This window comes from Ictalurus furcatus, chromosome 18 (assembly GCF_023375685.1).
Source record: "Ictalurus furcatus strain D&B chromosome 18, Billie_1.0, whole genome shotgun sequence".
Taxonomy (NCBI): domain Eukaryota; kingdom Metazoa; phylum Chordata; class Actinopteri; order Siluriformes; family Ictaluridae; genus Ictalurus; species Ictalurus furcatus.
The window spans coordinates 12,906,777-12,922,131 of record NC_071272.1 but is presented as its reverse complement, the minus strand read 5'-3'; the positions used below and the strand labels follow the sequence as shown (position 1 = coordinate 12,922,131).

The window sequence follows — 15,355 nt, the reverse complement described above, 5'->3', positions numbered from 1 at the left end:
CAGTATCATAGCTCAAAAAAAAAAAGACATTTTTTTGTACATAAAATTTTTATTCCACTCAACAATTCAACTTCAATTGTTTTAGACAACAAGAAGTAAACACAATCCCTATTTGCTGGAATGAAATACTGTACTGTATGCACTCTTACATCCAAGTGTGTGTAGTAAGATTAAGAAAATAAAGAATGGTGCTGAAAACAATGCTGGCTCCAATGGAGATGGTGTTATTCGTTTGAATTATTTTATTGATTGTACATGTGACTTTAATCTCTGAAACACAATAAACCACCCAAGAAAGAATAATTGCCTGATTATAGTCTCCAGAGCAACAGTGATTGGCTAACTTCAGTGCATGTACAGCGTAAAATGAGGGTTTCTGATTTTTACAGCAGACTGATTCTCTGCACTATAAATCAGATCTTCTTTCAATGCTCAACAGCTCCACTTCAAAGATGAGAGTGGCTCCACCTAGAGGATGGCAAAAGTATATTTAAAAAACAAAACCAGAGGAACATACCTGATGTACTACAGTAATTGTGCTCTCAGGTTACAGGCCCATCAGATATAAGGTGTTAGATTTATAATACATACCTGGGATTTTGGGTGGTGCACCTCTGTCACCATAACCTAATACACAGAACAAAGTTGTCAAACATACATACAAATATACGCTAGCTGTGAGGTTACTTGAGCATTAATAATGCCAGTTACTATTTACAGTGTTTAGCAAATGCCCTCATCCAGTGTGACATACAGCAGTGCTTTTTAGTCTCCATCAAAAGCGTACCCTTGTGCTAGTTTATTAAATCAGAGTATAAGATAAGATCATCAAACCAAAACCCTGTTAGGGTACAGCTTGAAAAGAAAACACAAGTCAAGGGATTAATGTATATTATATATATATATATATATATATATATATATATATATATATATATATATATATATATATATATATATATATATATATATATATATATATACACACACACACACACACACTCTGGCTATTTTACTTTTTAAAGATTTTTTTTTTTTTTAAATCACAGCGACAAGCCACATGCCTTAATTATCATGTATTATCATTAAAGAGACAAATGATGTCTCACACACCCAACATATACTGTAGACATGCATAATATATTGGCTTGCATCACTTCTACTTGCATACCTCCCATATACACATAATGTGTGTACAGAATGTGTACTTACAATTGTTGGCTGCTTTTAGTCTGGTGTTTGGGGTCTATGAGCCCCCATTTGAACTTTCCTTGTTTAATAAACAGGGTCCCCTTCATCTCAGTGGCATAAGATGACGTAATTTTTTCTACTTTATCTATCTATCTACACACACACAATCTGGGTTTGATTCAGTTGTTCTGAAGGTATGTGTAAAAAAAAAAAAAGTGTCACACACTGTGTTCAGGGTCATACTGACCCCACATTGAAAATGATTGGGAAATGTGATAAAATACAAGTTTGTTTTTTTTTCATTTGTCAAATAAAATCAATAATCCAGCATAAATCTGAAAATTTCCACACGGAAATGAAGGCCTGGTACTAGAGCACAAATGCAATGTAGAACAAATGCTCGCGCGCACACACACGCACAGGTCTGACTACCACAGAGAGCATTTGTATAGAATTTGGCAAATAAAATCAGCCACAAATGCAGAACCAAGACATGAAGGGGTGAGAACTAATGCGAACGTGCACACACACACACACAGTGTTCACTCCTGTTCATTTCACCATATTGCTGTTGGTTTTATTTACGTATTATTTAATTAATTTCTTCCAAATTCTAACTTTTTTTAACATTTGGTTCATTAAAATAAATAACATGCAACTACAATTCGACTAAGTCTTGTCTTTTAGGTGTGTCTCATGTGGCATTTTGTAAAAACAGACACTTCAAAACATCAAAAACTACAAATATATATATAATAAATTATATTTAATTTGTATTTTTTTCCTTTCTTTTTTTTTTTTTTTTTTTTTTACAGTCACTTAACTGTGAGTGTAAACAGAAAATGAGGAGAATACAAATGTTAAATAAAATCTACTTCACAATCAGGGCACTTCTTTTTTTTTTAATTATTTATGTAATATATGTATTTATTATTTATATATTTATGTAATATATGCATGTACACATTATACAAGGGTCAAAGTTAAAATGTTTTTTAAATTGAATATGCAACACTCTCAACCCTCTATTTCATGAATTATTACATTTACATAAATGTTTTTTAAACTGTATTTTTATTACTTGAATTTGTTCAAGTTGGTAAATTATTGCCGTATGGCCACAATGTGCAATGGTGGAAAGTATCATATAATCAAAAAATATCACAAGATGTATGAGATTACAATTCCAATTACTCCATTTTTCAGACTACAGGTTCCAGGTCTTTTTGCCACCTAGTAAGCATGTTAAGGTTCTATCTTCTAGAAACCCTAACACAGCTGTAAAATGTATGTGGATGGACTTAAAAATTAGATCCAAACATATTTTGGGTGAAGTATCTTTTTAATCCTTTCTCTTGAAACATAAAATTTAGAACATTCCTAAAATTACAGTTTAAAAACAGTTTTTCTTACTTTGAATATGAAAAAAATGTAAATATACTTTGAGAAGTCTAGTGTCTGTTTTGCCGTGCAGGCCTGTTCCAATTCATGAGTGCACATACCACAGTTCCATTATCACAATTCCATTGTACCATTTGACAGAATACTAAAAATATATAAAGCTGTTTTAATGACGACAAATAAATGTTAACTTTTCAGACAGTGTTTCATTTTTCCCCTTTAAATAGTTTTGCATAAATATTGAAAATTTTTCACATTTTCAGAGCCATCTGATGATGACCTTCACCATGCCATGTGACTGCAGAAAAGGAAGTGAAAACAACACTTCTTGGTCATGTGACACTGCATTTATCATGTTGTTTTTTTTTTTTTTTTGCTATGCCAAAGTTAAAGTTTCACAGGAAAATAGTCATTTTGTATTATTGCCTATCCAAAAATTGGAGATAAATTAACTGTTGCCATATGGCAACACCATGCAGTAAAAGGTTAAGAACATGATTTATTTGTCATTTTATTGTAACTCATTTTTAACATTTGATGTATTATAATATGGAGTTACATTTTTAAGAGAAAACAATTGTGTGTTGCTGTTTAGGAAAGGAAAAGACTTATCGTTTGATATAGTGAAGCTTTTCGTAAAGAGATGTTTAACATTTATGGAAGGAGTCTCCAGTGTCAGTAAAAATGCTCCTTTAAGCTTTTTTAACGATGTTAGACGTTGCATTTTCAGGTTTCTCAGTAACACTGCGTCTTTTTCCTTTTATTTACTTCAAGAGCGGGGGATAAAAGAGGCTGGTGAGGGAATGACTGTTTGGAGCTGCTATAAGTGAAAACAGGAACTAACTTGTTTCGTGGACATTCCCCATCATTACATGCAACTTTAAATAGATTAAAAAGTACAACGTGTCATTTTTTATTTAAAATATATGTTAGCATTGCCACACTGCTGCAGTTGAAGAGGAATAAAATACTGTGCTGTTATTGGAAAAATGCCATTGCACTGTCTTTGTTTATTTTCATTACAGGACACCCTGAAGTGAGCGATTCCTTACATAACAGAGTTATGCTTATATAACTTTTATATGACTATATACTTTCAATTTATTCCCACATTATGGAAGAGTGAACAACTAAACTGTAAAAATCTGAACATTCCACCTCTAAGATGACAAATTTCCTGATCAGAAACTTCTCACATCGTCAGGACTGCAGCTCCGTTCTTTTGCTATTGATGCTTTCCTACAGAATTCCCTACACCAGCAAATTGCAAACATCTAGCTGTACTCTAATTTCAAGAGCTCTCTGAAAATGTGCCAGAATTCAAATAACCTGCTGGAAAGTTAAATGAGCATTTGAATGGCAGGTCACATGATGTGTAGAGCTACTTAAATACACCTCCACTTTCAAAACTCTGAAGGACAGGTGCCCTTGCTGGACGTTTATCATTCCCTATACAGGATTTCACTATACAGAGTTTTTTAAATTTTGGGTTCCAGTTAAAAATGCTTGATTTTGCTGCAGCATTTTTCAAAATGCTTGATGCAATTTGCAGTTGGAGTCAGAAAACTACTTGAATTGTTGAAATTGCAATTGCACAAAATTCTTTTGCACTGTCTTTCGCAGTGATGTCAGTAAATGAGACCTTTTAGCTGTACTCATGTTTGACACAAATGAATCGAAGAGGGTTTTGGCTGAATGCATGCTGTGATGATGTCACATGACGCGTCTAGGCCAAAATCTATACACTATATACTGACCGAGCTCAGATGGGATGACCAGCTTCCTCTTCTCTCCCTCACACATTCTGAGAACAAAAGAGAGACGTCACACAATCAACGACACATTTAAACTTCCACGCTGTACTTGGCTCGGCAACTCTCATCCTTGCTAGAACCAAAGATCCAAAACTCCAACATATGAAGTCGGACTCACCCTAGCAGCCCCTGGTCCCAGCCCTTAATGACTTGCCCAGTCCCCAGGGTGAAGGTGAAGGGCTGATTCCTCGGTATGCTGCTGTCAAATTCAGTCCCGTCCTCCAGCCTTCCCTTAGAGTCAATTTTTTTTTAAAAAATCAGTCACATAAGCAATATCAGAATCAAAATTTCTTTATTCACCAAATAGCATATGGGATATGATACAGGTAATGGTACTGCATTACACATGCTTTAGTAACAGCTCATTCACGGGGGCTTGCATAGCAAACGCTCCACTTAATCTAACTCGCATAATAATTTTAAAATGTGTCTTATTTCAACACAGTAAGACATATAATCTTTGTAAAGTGACTCCTCCTTATGGAAGGAGTCTCCAGTGTCAGTGTTATGTAATTGTAAGTATAACATAACTGTCCTGATAACAGGAACTAACATGTTTGCAGACTTTGTACAACTTTAAATAACTATTTACATATACCACTGGTATTAAGCTAATAAAACACTTTGGGACATGCTGCTAAAGGGAAATAATCAACTTCAGAGTGGTAACAGTAATTCCCGTTCGTGTTTGGTCACAGAACACCTGATAAATATTAATATGGCACGCTCTCTTACTTTAGCTCAGGAGTTTATGCGAGCTCTTTCTCTTGAGAACACTGTGACCTTTTTCTCATCTCCTCGACAACCCATATCACAGGAATGTGTCTTTTTCTGCTAGTTTCTCTTATCTGGCAAAAACATGCTATCCCTCTCACTTCTTCGTACGCGATGTACCAACGGCCTGCCGTTTTTACCTTGACCGATGATCACACCTGTTGCTGAGACACATGACTATTTGATGATTTGTGTCTAACCAATAAGAATTAAAACGATTGTCTGATATTATATATATATATATATATATATATTTATATTTATATTTATATATATATTTATACACACACACACACACACACACACACACACACTTGTCTTTGTTCAACACTGTTCATGAAGCACACTCTATTCCTTTCAAGTCCGCACAGGCTGCTGAACTGGTTGCTCAGACTCAGGCTTGTCGTCTGTTTCAAGGCCAGAACGTCACCATTTACACGGACTCTCGTTAAGCCTTTGTGTTGTTGCGCATGATTTTGTTAAGATATGGCATGCCAGGGGTATTAAAGTGGCTGATGGTAAATCTCACATGCCACTCGTTTCAGTATCCCTTCTCCCGCTACGCTTAGCTGTAGTGAGTGCCAAGGGTCACGATTCTGCTGATTCCGAACTGGCCCCAGGGAATTAAAAATGGGCCTAAATGGGCCATCAAAGACGGCTCATCATCGCCATACATTGATCATAACACTGTTTTTTCCCTGTTCATGCATGCGTGGTTACCTCATGATGTTGATATTGTGATTTTGCCTCAGATGGTATTATTCGTTGCCCCAATGTCCGCACCGCATTGCCCAATCCAGTATTACCATTTCTGGTGCACCATTTTCACTGTGTTTCACAGAGGGATGGTTAATATTATTCTAATTTTATTAATGTAAAACTGGGTAGATCTGCTCCCAGCAGTTCTCTGTAAAATCAGAATGACACCACGTCCAAAAATGACAACCGTCTCCTTTCGAGATCTTAATGGGCAGGCCATTTCCAACCCCTTGGAATAAAGGTCACCTTGGCATTTCTTTTGCAGAAGGCCTGGTCGTGATTGTTGGCGATTATACTCAAGCCTTAATTGAAAAATTGAAGTGTGCATGTCTCTGCTTCTCTCCCTTTACCTGCAGAAAAGCCTACTCTCCCTTTCCTCCCAGTACTCAGTAGTGGTAAAAGTCTTAACCCTCAGCAAAGGTGATGGCAGTCACACTAACCACCGAGCTTGCGAAATTCACAGCCTCAATGGATCCACACCAGTCGACTGAAGCGAACCCGGTATCACATCCTCAATAGCTGAGAAACTGAAACATTCACAATCAAGCTGCCCTTAGGGGGCCTCTGCTCATCTCACCTTAACACATTCACATATAGGTTTCTGTGTATTCACATTCTTTTCTGTATATATAAGTTGAGGGAAGGACTAATTCTATGGAGGCTTCAAGATGCCTATCACCAGAGAGCATGCACAGGTCCCGTTGAGACCTAAGAGAGCATTCATAAATATTAATATGCCACGCTCTCTTACTTTAGCTCAGGAGTTTATGCGAGGTCTCCCTCTTGAGAACACTGACCTTTTTCTCATCTCCTCGATATCACAGGAATGGGTCTTTCTCTGCTAGTTTCTCTTATCTGGCAAAAACATGCTACTCCTCTTACTTCGTATGCGATGTACCAACGGCCCGCCGTTTTTACCTTGACCGATGATCACACCTGTTGCTGAGGCACATGACTATTTGATGATTTATGTCTAACAAATAAGAATTAAAACTATTGTCTGATTATATACAGTGGCAAGAAAAAGTATGTGAACCTTTTGGAATTTCATGGTTTTCTGCATAAATTGGTCATAAAATGTGATCTGATCTTCATCTAAGTCAAGGGTATTGACAAATATAATGTGTCTAAAATAATAACACAAAAAAAATTCTGATCTTTCATGTCTTTATTGAGAACAACCAAAAAAACCTCATAGTGCTTGTGGAAAAAGTATGTGAACCCCTGAGTTAATGACCTCAAAAAAGCTAATTGGAGTCAGGTTTTAGCACACCTGGAATCTCGTTAAGAAAATGAGTTTGGAGGTGTGGAATACAGCTACTTTGACTGATAAAAAAGCCTCAAACTTTTGGAGTTTGCTCTGCACACGCTTATGTGAGCCATGCCTCGCCAAAAAGAGCTTTCAGAAGATTGACGATCAAGAATAGTTGATTTACATAAAGCTGGAAAGGGTTACAAAGTGTAACAAAATTCACCAGTCTACCATTAGGCAAACATTCTACAAATGAAGATACTTTGGGACTGTTCCTACTCTACCAAGAAGTGGGCGCACAGTCAAAATGACACCCAGAGCACAACGAAGACTCATCAATGAGGTAAAGAAACAACCCCGAATGACAGCCAAAGATTTGAAGGCATCATTGGAACTGGCTAACATCTCTGTTCATGAGTCTACAATACGTAAAACATTGAACAAGCAGGGTATCTACGCAGGACACCACGAAGGAAGCCACTGCTTACTAAAAAGAACATTGCTGCACGCCTAAACTTTGCAAAAGAGCACACTGACGCTCCACGACAGTATTGGCAAAATGTATTGTGGACTGATGAAACTAAGATTGAACTATTTGGAAAAACCACACAGCACTACATCTGGTGTAGAAAGGGCCCGGCATATCATCATGAAAACATCATCCCAACCGTAAAGTATGGTGGAGGAAATGTCATGATTTGGGCCTGCTTTGCTGCATCAGGGCCTGGCCAGCTTGCAATCATTGAGGGGAAGATGAATTCCCAAGTATATCAGACAATTCTTCAGGATAATGTGAGAATGTCTGTACGTCAGCTGAAACTGTGTAGAAGTTGGATGATGCAACAGGACAACGACCCAAAACACCGGAGCAAGTCCACAACAGAATGGCTTCAGAAAAACAAAATCCACCTTTTGGAGTGGCCAGAGTCTGAGCCCAGACCTCAACCCAGTAGAGATGCTATGGAATGACTTGAAGAGAGCCATACACATGAGATGTCCAAAGAATATGATGGCGCTAAAGCAGTTCTGCCAGGAAGAATGGGCTAAAATTCCTCCTGAACGATGTGCAAGTCTGATCCACAGCTACAGGAAGCACCTGGTTGAGGTTATTGCTGCCAAGGGGGGGTCAACCAGTTATTAATTCTAAGGGTTAACTTACTTTTTCCACTGCCATTTTGAATGTTGAATGAGTGTGTTCAATACAGACAAGAGGGATCAGAATTTTTTTTGTGTTATTATTTTAGGCACATTATGTTTGTCAATACCCTTGACTCAGATGAAGATCAGATCACATTTTATGACAAATTTATGCAGCAAACCATGAAATTCCAAAAGGTTCACATACTTTTTCTTGCTACTGTATCTATCTCTCATCTTTTTTAATAAACCGAGAGACTTTGCTATCTGACCTTGTGTGTTTGTGTCTTATGGCAACTCTCCCGAGCGCTCGAAACAAGATATAGCTGTGGCAGTGTGACAGCGCCTTTTATTCTCATTCTTGTCCATCTCATATTTTCTACATTATCAAAAGATTTTCTAACACCACCAGTGATTATTTTCCTGTAACAGTGTGCCCAGTCGTGTTTTTTCCTTTCTTCATCCCTGAGGGAAATTCAGCTGTTCAATAATAGTGATGAAAATGTAGTGTGCAGCACAGACGCACTACACAACCAAATGTTTGTGGACACCTGACCATCACAATTATGTGGTTCTTCACCAAACTTTTGCCATAAAGTTGAAAGCACAAAATTGTCCTAAATGTCTTTGTATGCTGTAGCATTACAGTTTCTCTTCACTGGAATTAAGACACCCAAACCTGTTCCACTATGATAATGCCCCTGTGCACAAAGTGAGCTCCATGAAGACATGGTTTGCCAAGGTTGGAGTGGAAGAACTCAAATGGCCTGCACAGAGCCCTGACCTCAACCCCACTTAACACCTTTGGGATGAACTGGAACACCAACTGCACCCCAGAGTCCTCCTCACTTTACATCAATACCCAACCTTGCCAGTGCTCTTGTAGCTGAATGATCACGAATCCCCACAGCCACGCTCCAAAATCTTGTGGAAAGCACTTCCAGAAAAGTGAAGGTTTTTATAACAGCAAAGGGGGAATAAATATGGAATGGGATGTTCAACAAACTCATATGGATGTGATGGTCAGGTGTCCACAAACTTTTGGCCATACAGTATATAAAAAAAGAAAGAACATCAAAATAGAAATAATTTGATTTTTTTGGGATAAACATTAAGATATTGCAGGTAAGGACTCATACTGCACGTAAATATTGAGACGCTTATCAGTCAGTACGATCTTTAAGTGCGTTATAAGAAACCTACGGTGTAGTGCATGTTCAGTACGTCCCCCTTCCGTGACTTGATGGGACAGTTTTCCACTCTTTTCTTTATCCCGATCTGGAGCTTCTTCTTCTCAGCCCCGTTTACCACCTCCATGAGAATGGTCATCAGGGTCACAGCTAGAAACAAATACAGCCTCATATCTGTAAATACAAGAAGAAGGTTACAGTAAATAGCAGAAAAACATTTCTGTAACTAAAACTAAACTAAACTAAACAATGTGTAGAGTCTATTGCATAAAGTGCAAAAAAGTGAGCTGAAGGCAGTAACATTACAAAAGCTTTAAAAGAAGTCTACATACTAGACAGTGATGAAGCCTGAAAGGATGTTACAAACAGATTCAGAGATTTTTTTTCTCGACTGTTAGGTGTAGAATACTGCAATCTTGTCAATCACACAAGAGGGAAGACTTCATATGGAAATGCCATTCTGGGTATAACAGAGAAAAATGTTTTGCCAGCTTTTGATGATATGAGAGCGCTTTAGAGACGTTTTCCTCGAGGAAACGTTTTATTTACACAGCAGTGCATATCTGATGTATTTCTTGAATGTGGAGTCTAGACCGAGTGTCTGCGTTACTAATTCTAAACATCTGATTTCACTTGGTTTGTTCAGACCACAGTGGTACAATGGTGAAGGGAAGGAAAATGGAAAAAGGGGATGAAAGAGGGAGAAAGCAAGCAAAAATCAGAAATAAAAAGACAAAAAGGAGTATAACTGCTGATCTCTTGGGATTTTCACACGCAACAGTCTCTAGAGTTTACTCAGAATGGTGCAATAAAGAAAATACATCCAGTGAGTGGCAGTTCTGCGAGTGGAAACGCCTTGTTGATGAGAAGTCAATGGAGAACAGCAAGACTGGTTCGAGCTGACAGAAACGCTACGGTAACTCAGATAACCACTCTATACAATTGGCTACAACAGCAGAAAATTCCACTTCTGTCAGCCAAGAAGAGAAAGCTGAGGCTGCAGTGGGCGCAGGCTCACCAAAACTCGACAGTTGAAGACTGGAAAAACATAGCCTGGTCTGATGAATTTCTGCTGATGCATGTAGATGGTAGGGTCAGAATTTGGTGCCAACAACATGAACCCATAGATCCATCCTGCCTTGTGTCAACAGTCCAGGCTGGTGGAGGTAGAGCAATGGTGTGGGGAATGTTTTCTTGGCACACTTTGGGCTCATTAATACCAATCAATCAATCATTGCTTGAATGCCACAGCGTATTTGAGGTTTGTTGCTGACCATGTCCATCCCTTCATAGCCACAATTTACCTATCGTCTAATGGCTACTTCCACCATGATAATGTACCATGTCACAAAGCAAAAATCATCCCAAACTGGTTTCATGAACATGACCATGAGTTCAGTGTTATTCAGTGGCCTTCCCAGTTACCGGATCTGTGTCCGATATTGAGACCCAGTTTGAACAAGCAGATTCCAGGCATCTGTGGCAAAGCATGCAAACTGTTACAGACTACAAACCCCCCGACCATAAACAATGGCAGTGCCTCCCTAGCCAATGACGAACATCTTTTAATCATGTTTTGAAGCTACCAGCTCCAGCACAAACCAGGAAAACCATGAACAGGAACAATCAGGTCTAGCTGGGGAAGAAGAAGGACTGGTCATTTCATAACTGGACATGAGGAAAGTGTTATACAAAGTTAACACCAGAAGAGCATTTGGCCTGGACAACATCCCTGGATGTGTGCTAAAAGTCTGTGCTAACCAAATAGCTCCAGTCTTCACCACCATTTTTAACCTCAATCAACAGGTCATTCCCACATGTTTTAAGTTCTCCACCATCCTTCCTGCTCCCCTACCGTTTGTCCCTGAATGACTACCACCCAGTATCACTCATTTCTATAGTGATGAAGTGCTTCGAAAAACTGATCAGAACTTACGCCTGCTGCTCCCTCCCCAGCTGCCTTGACCCATTACAGTATGCATACCGTTCCAACAGATCCACTGATGATGCCATCAACCACACACTGCCCTCTCCCACCTGGACCAGAGGAAAGGGAACTATGTGAGAATGTTGTTTGTGGATTACTTCTCCACCTTTAACACTATTGTCCCTTCACACCTTTGCAGAAAGGCTGAACTCCTCCATATGCCACTGGATCCTGGGCTTCCTAACCGGATGCCCCAAATGGTCAGGATAGGAAATCACACCTCTTCCACACTCACCCTCAGCAACGGAGCCAATCAGGGCTGCGTCCTCAGCCCCCTGCTGTACTCCCTCTATACCTGTGACTGCACGGCCAAACATAGCTCCAACAAGCTGGTGAAGTTTGCCAATGTCACAGTGGTGGTAGGCCTCATCACTAACAATGAGAAGGCCTACCTAGAGGAAGTAGACGTCCTCTCCACATGGCACTGCAATAACAATCTCTCCCTGAATGTCAACAAAACTAAGGAGGTGATTACTGATTATTGGAGGAAGCAGGTGAGGAATTACAGCCCCCTGATGATCAATGGGGCTACATTAGAGAGCGTGAGCAGCGTCTAATACCTAGGAGTCCTATACCTCTCATGGACAACACACATGAACTGCTAAGTGAGAAAGGCACGTCAGCGCCTCTACCATTTACAAAGTTTGGCCAGGTTCAAGGTCTCCTACAAAGTGTTGAGGACTTTCTACACTGGGACTGTGGAGAGTCTTCTCACAAGGAGCATCACCACGGCCCAGGACTGACAGACACTATCAAGAGTGGTGAGGGCAGCAGAGAACACCATCAAGACTTCTCTCCCCTGCATCACAGACATCTACACCCAGCGATGCAGGACCATGGCCGGGAGAATTATCAATGACTTTCACCACCCTGGACACGACTCTTCACACTACTCCCATCAGGAAAATGCTACCGGATCCTGAGGACCAACACAGCGAGACTCAGGAGTTTCTACCCTCAGGAAATCGGGCTACCGAACACTTGAAAGTCTGCATATTCCTACCTCACACAAAATAATCTGCACTAAAGAGAAGGAAAAATGTATTATTTTGCACATTGTAGAAACTCTATATACACTTTACAACACAGTATATCTGCTCCCACACATCATATTCCCTTCAGTCCATTATATATTTTTTATTCTAGTCTATTGTATTTTATTCTACAGCCTATAAAATTTTATTACATCTACTGTATTTTATTTTACTACATTCTGTTTTATCATGCGTGTATATCCTCAGTCATTGTTGGTCTGCTCGTTATTACACTGTGGGACGAGTAACTAAGGAAAAACATTTTACTACATTACATCGCACACATGTAATATGTATGTGACAAATAAAGAACCTTGAACCAGTAGAACATCTTTAGGGTGTGGTAGAACAGGACATTCACATCATGAAATCTGCAGCAATTGCCTGATGGAATCATGTCTACATGGACCAGAACCTCAAAGGAGTGTTTCCAACATCTTGTTAAATCCATACCACGAAGAATTGAGGCTGTTTTGAGAGCAAAGGGAGACCCTACCCAATATTAGTATAGTGTTCCTAATAAAGTGCTCTGTGAGAGTGTGTATACCCTTTAATATTCGATTCTGAGGTTTCCGTTTCATAACTACAATATTTAACATCTGCTGAAATGATTTAAACCCTTCTGCAGCGTTCTTAACATTGCGCATGCGCAGAGAGTCTAGTGTCTTAGTACACGTTATCATAAACAACTGAGTTATTTAGAACAGCACGTGATTCTCAGTGTTGCAAGAAAATTATTCCACTCTTAAAATAAACCGATTATATTGAAAATGTCATCTCCAGAATATGTTTTCACAGACTTGGAAAGAATAAAAGGAGTTTAGCAACTAGCTCAGTCAATCTACACCATCTGTGTTAATTTCATACTAAAGCTGGTTTATATAATCACAGTTACACATATTTTAATTACTCATTAAAAAGAACCGATACATCATTCTGCAATCTTATTTAATACAATCTTGTCGCTTGTAATATGCAGAAGTAGCGACACTTGGCTAGGCTGGTTAGCTAGCTGGAGACAGAATGATAAAGTAAAGCTAGCTAGTAAACCAACGTGATATCCATTCAGATATAGATTATATATTTCTCACTGTATTATTGAAAGGAGTGGGAAAACTATGAAAAAATATTTTCATTCTCGCATTACCTGTAATTGGGGTGAAATGGCAGTGTTCCCGGTCAGTTTCGTTATAACAGGGTAAGTGATTAACACTTTGTTGTGAAGCCAGCAATTTTAATACAAATGACACTGACGTTTAACCAATAAACTAAAACGCACAAGATTGACCCGACTATTTATAACACTCAATATTAATATTTACCTTTATTGAAACCGTATTTATGTGGATTGTGCGCCTTTTTCTTCTTCTTTTTTTTTTTTTTTTTTGCTTGAAACAAAAGATGTTCTAATGTTTGACTTTTATTATCGCGTAATCCACTCGACATTTCTACATTTAGCTACAGTAATACGTCAACACGTCCGCCATATTGGGAGGGGCTACGTTCAATCGAAAGTCAATTAGAAGTCTGTGGCGAGCCTGATTAAATTCCGCTGTCACTAGCTTTATATTTAAGACCAACCTCTTCCGGGAACACTTAACTAACATCTAAAACGCCAACCCCACATTATCCTTTAAAATAAATAAATAAATAAAAATAAAAAAGAAATAAAACTGGCACTTACACCTCTACTCTGTGCACTTTGCTTTTCTAGAGCTCAGTTATCAATTTTGTTTGGTAGCACTTGATGCATCACTTTGCTTCTATTTCCTCATTTGTAAATCGCTTTGGATAAAAGCGTCTGCCAAAATTAATAAATGTGAAAGTAAATTAGATTTCAAAGCTTTTATTTTGTTACAGGCGACACAAATCTTACTGTTAATATTTTGGCTCAGCTTATTGTCTAACAACTGCTATCAAATTGGTGTCTATGTTAAGTAAACACTTGTACAGAAATGTACAAAGATTGTACAGAGATTATTTCTGCCAGTCTTAGGCAAGTGATTTACCTCAATGAACACATTTAAATTAACTGTACTCTTATTAAAGATGACTATAGAATAGCTTAAGAAAGTATCAGAGTAGAGATCATTAAAAAATGGTTATATTTTAGATCATGTGTCAAGAATCAGAAAAAAAAAACAAGATTCATAAAATGACAACGTATCAAATTTGATTATGTTTATGCTCAACTTGCAAGGAATTGTGGGTGCTAACAGATGCTTAGCTGTAGGCTAGGTTTTTAGGAATGGAAATTCGAGCAAATAGACTTACAGCAATCATGTATCCATCAGTACGTTTACATGGACAACCATAATCCGATATTAACCTGATTAAGACCGTACTCTGATTAAGAAACTAGCATGTAAACAGCGATTTTTGATGACCTTGATCTGACTAAAGTCATACTTGAAGTAAACGCAATCGAATTAAGATGTGGAGCATTCCTATTTTAGTTGCATTATTGATGTGCATTACAGATATGTACACACCTTAATCACACTATTAATGTCATGTGGGAGTTTTCACTGCATTTTGTGACAGGACACGATCACACACGGCAGTGCTCAACCGTTTGATGGCAAACAAGAGAGCACAGCTACATCCTAAACCACATATTTACTCACTATATAGTAGGTGAAATACAAGTATGTGGGTTCAGACGCAGCCCACGGATTCAAGCAATCATCTATTTGCGTGAATAGCATGACAAATAATTAACTGCACTTGAAGCTTTTGTAAAGTTAAAAATTAAACACTCAAAACTGTATATGGTACCATAACGAAGATGAACTGTATGTCAATACGTGAAATTC

The 15,355-nt window shown here is 38.4% G+C and overlaps 1 protein-coding gene across 1 annotated transcript; it reads right to left on the bottom strand.

Moving 5' to 3' along the window:
• Window positions 1-29: 29 nt before the first annotated feature.
• Window positions 30-13,796, bottom strand: fkbp2 (FKBP prolyl isomerase 2). Its single transcript, XM_053648227.1, has 6 exons — window positions 13,687-13,796; window positions 9,532-9,692; window positions 4,525-4,637; window positions 4,350-4,396; window positions 592-627; window positions 30-468 (listed from the first exon to the last, which is right to left on the bottom strand). Exons 2-6 carry the CDS (start codon window positions 9,688-9,690, stop codon window positions 407-409), a joined length of 417 nt encoding a protein of 138 aa, XP_053504202.1. The 5' UTR covers window positions 9,691-9,692; window positions 13,687-13,796; the 3' UTR covers window positions 30-406.
• Between the last annotated feature and the right edge of the window lie 1,559 nt (window positions 13,797-15,355).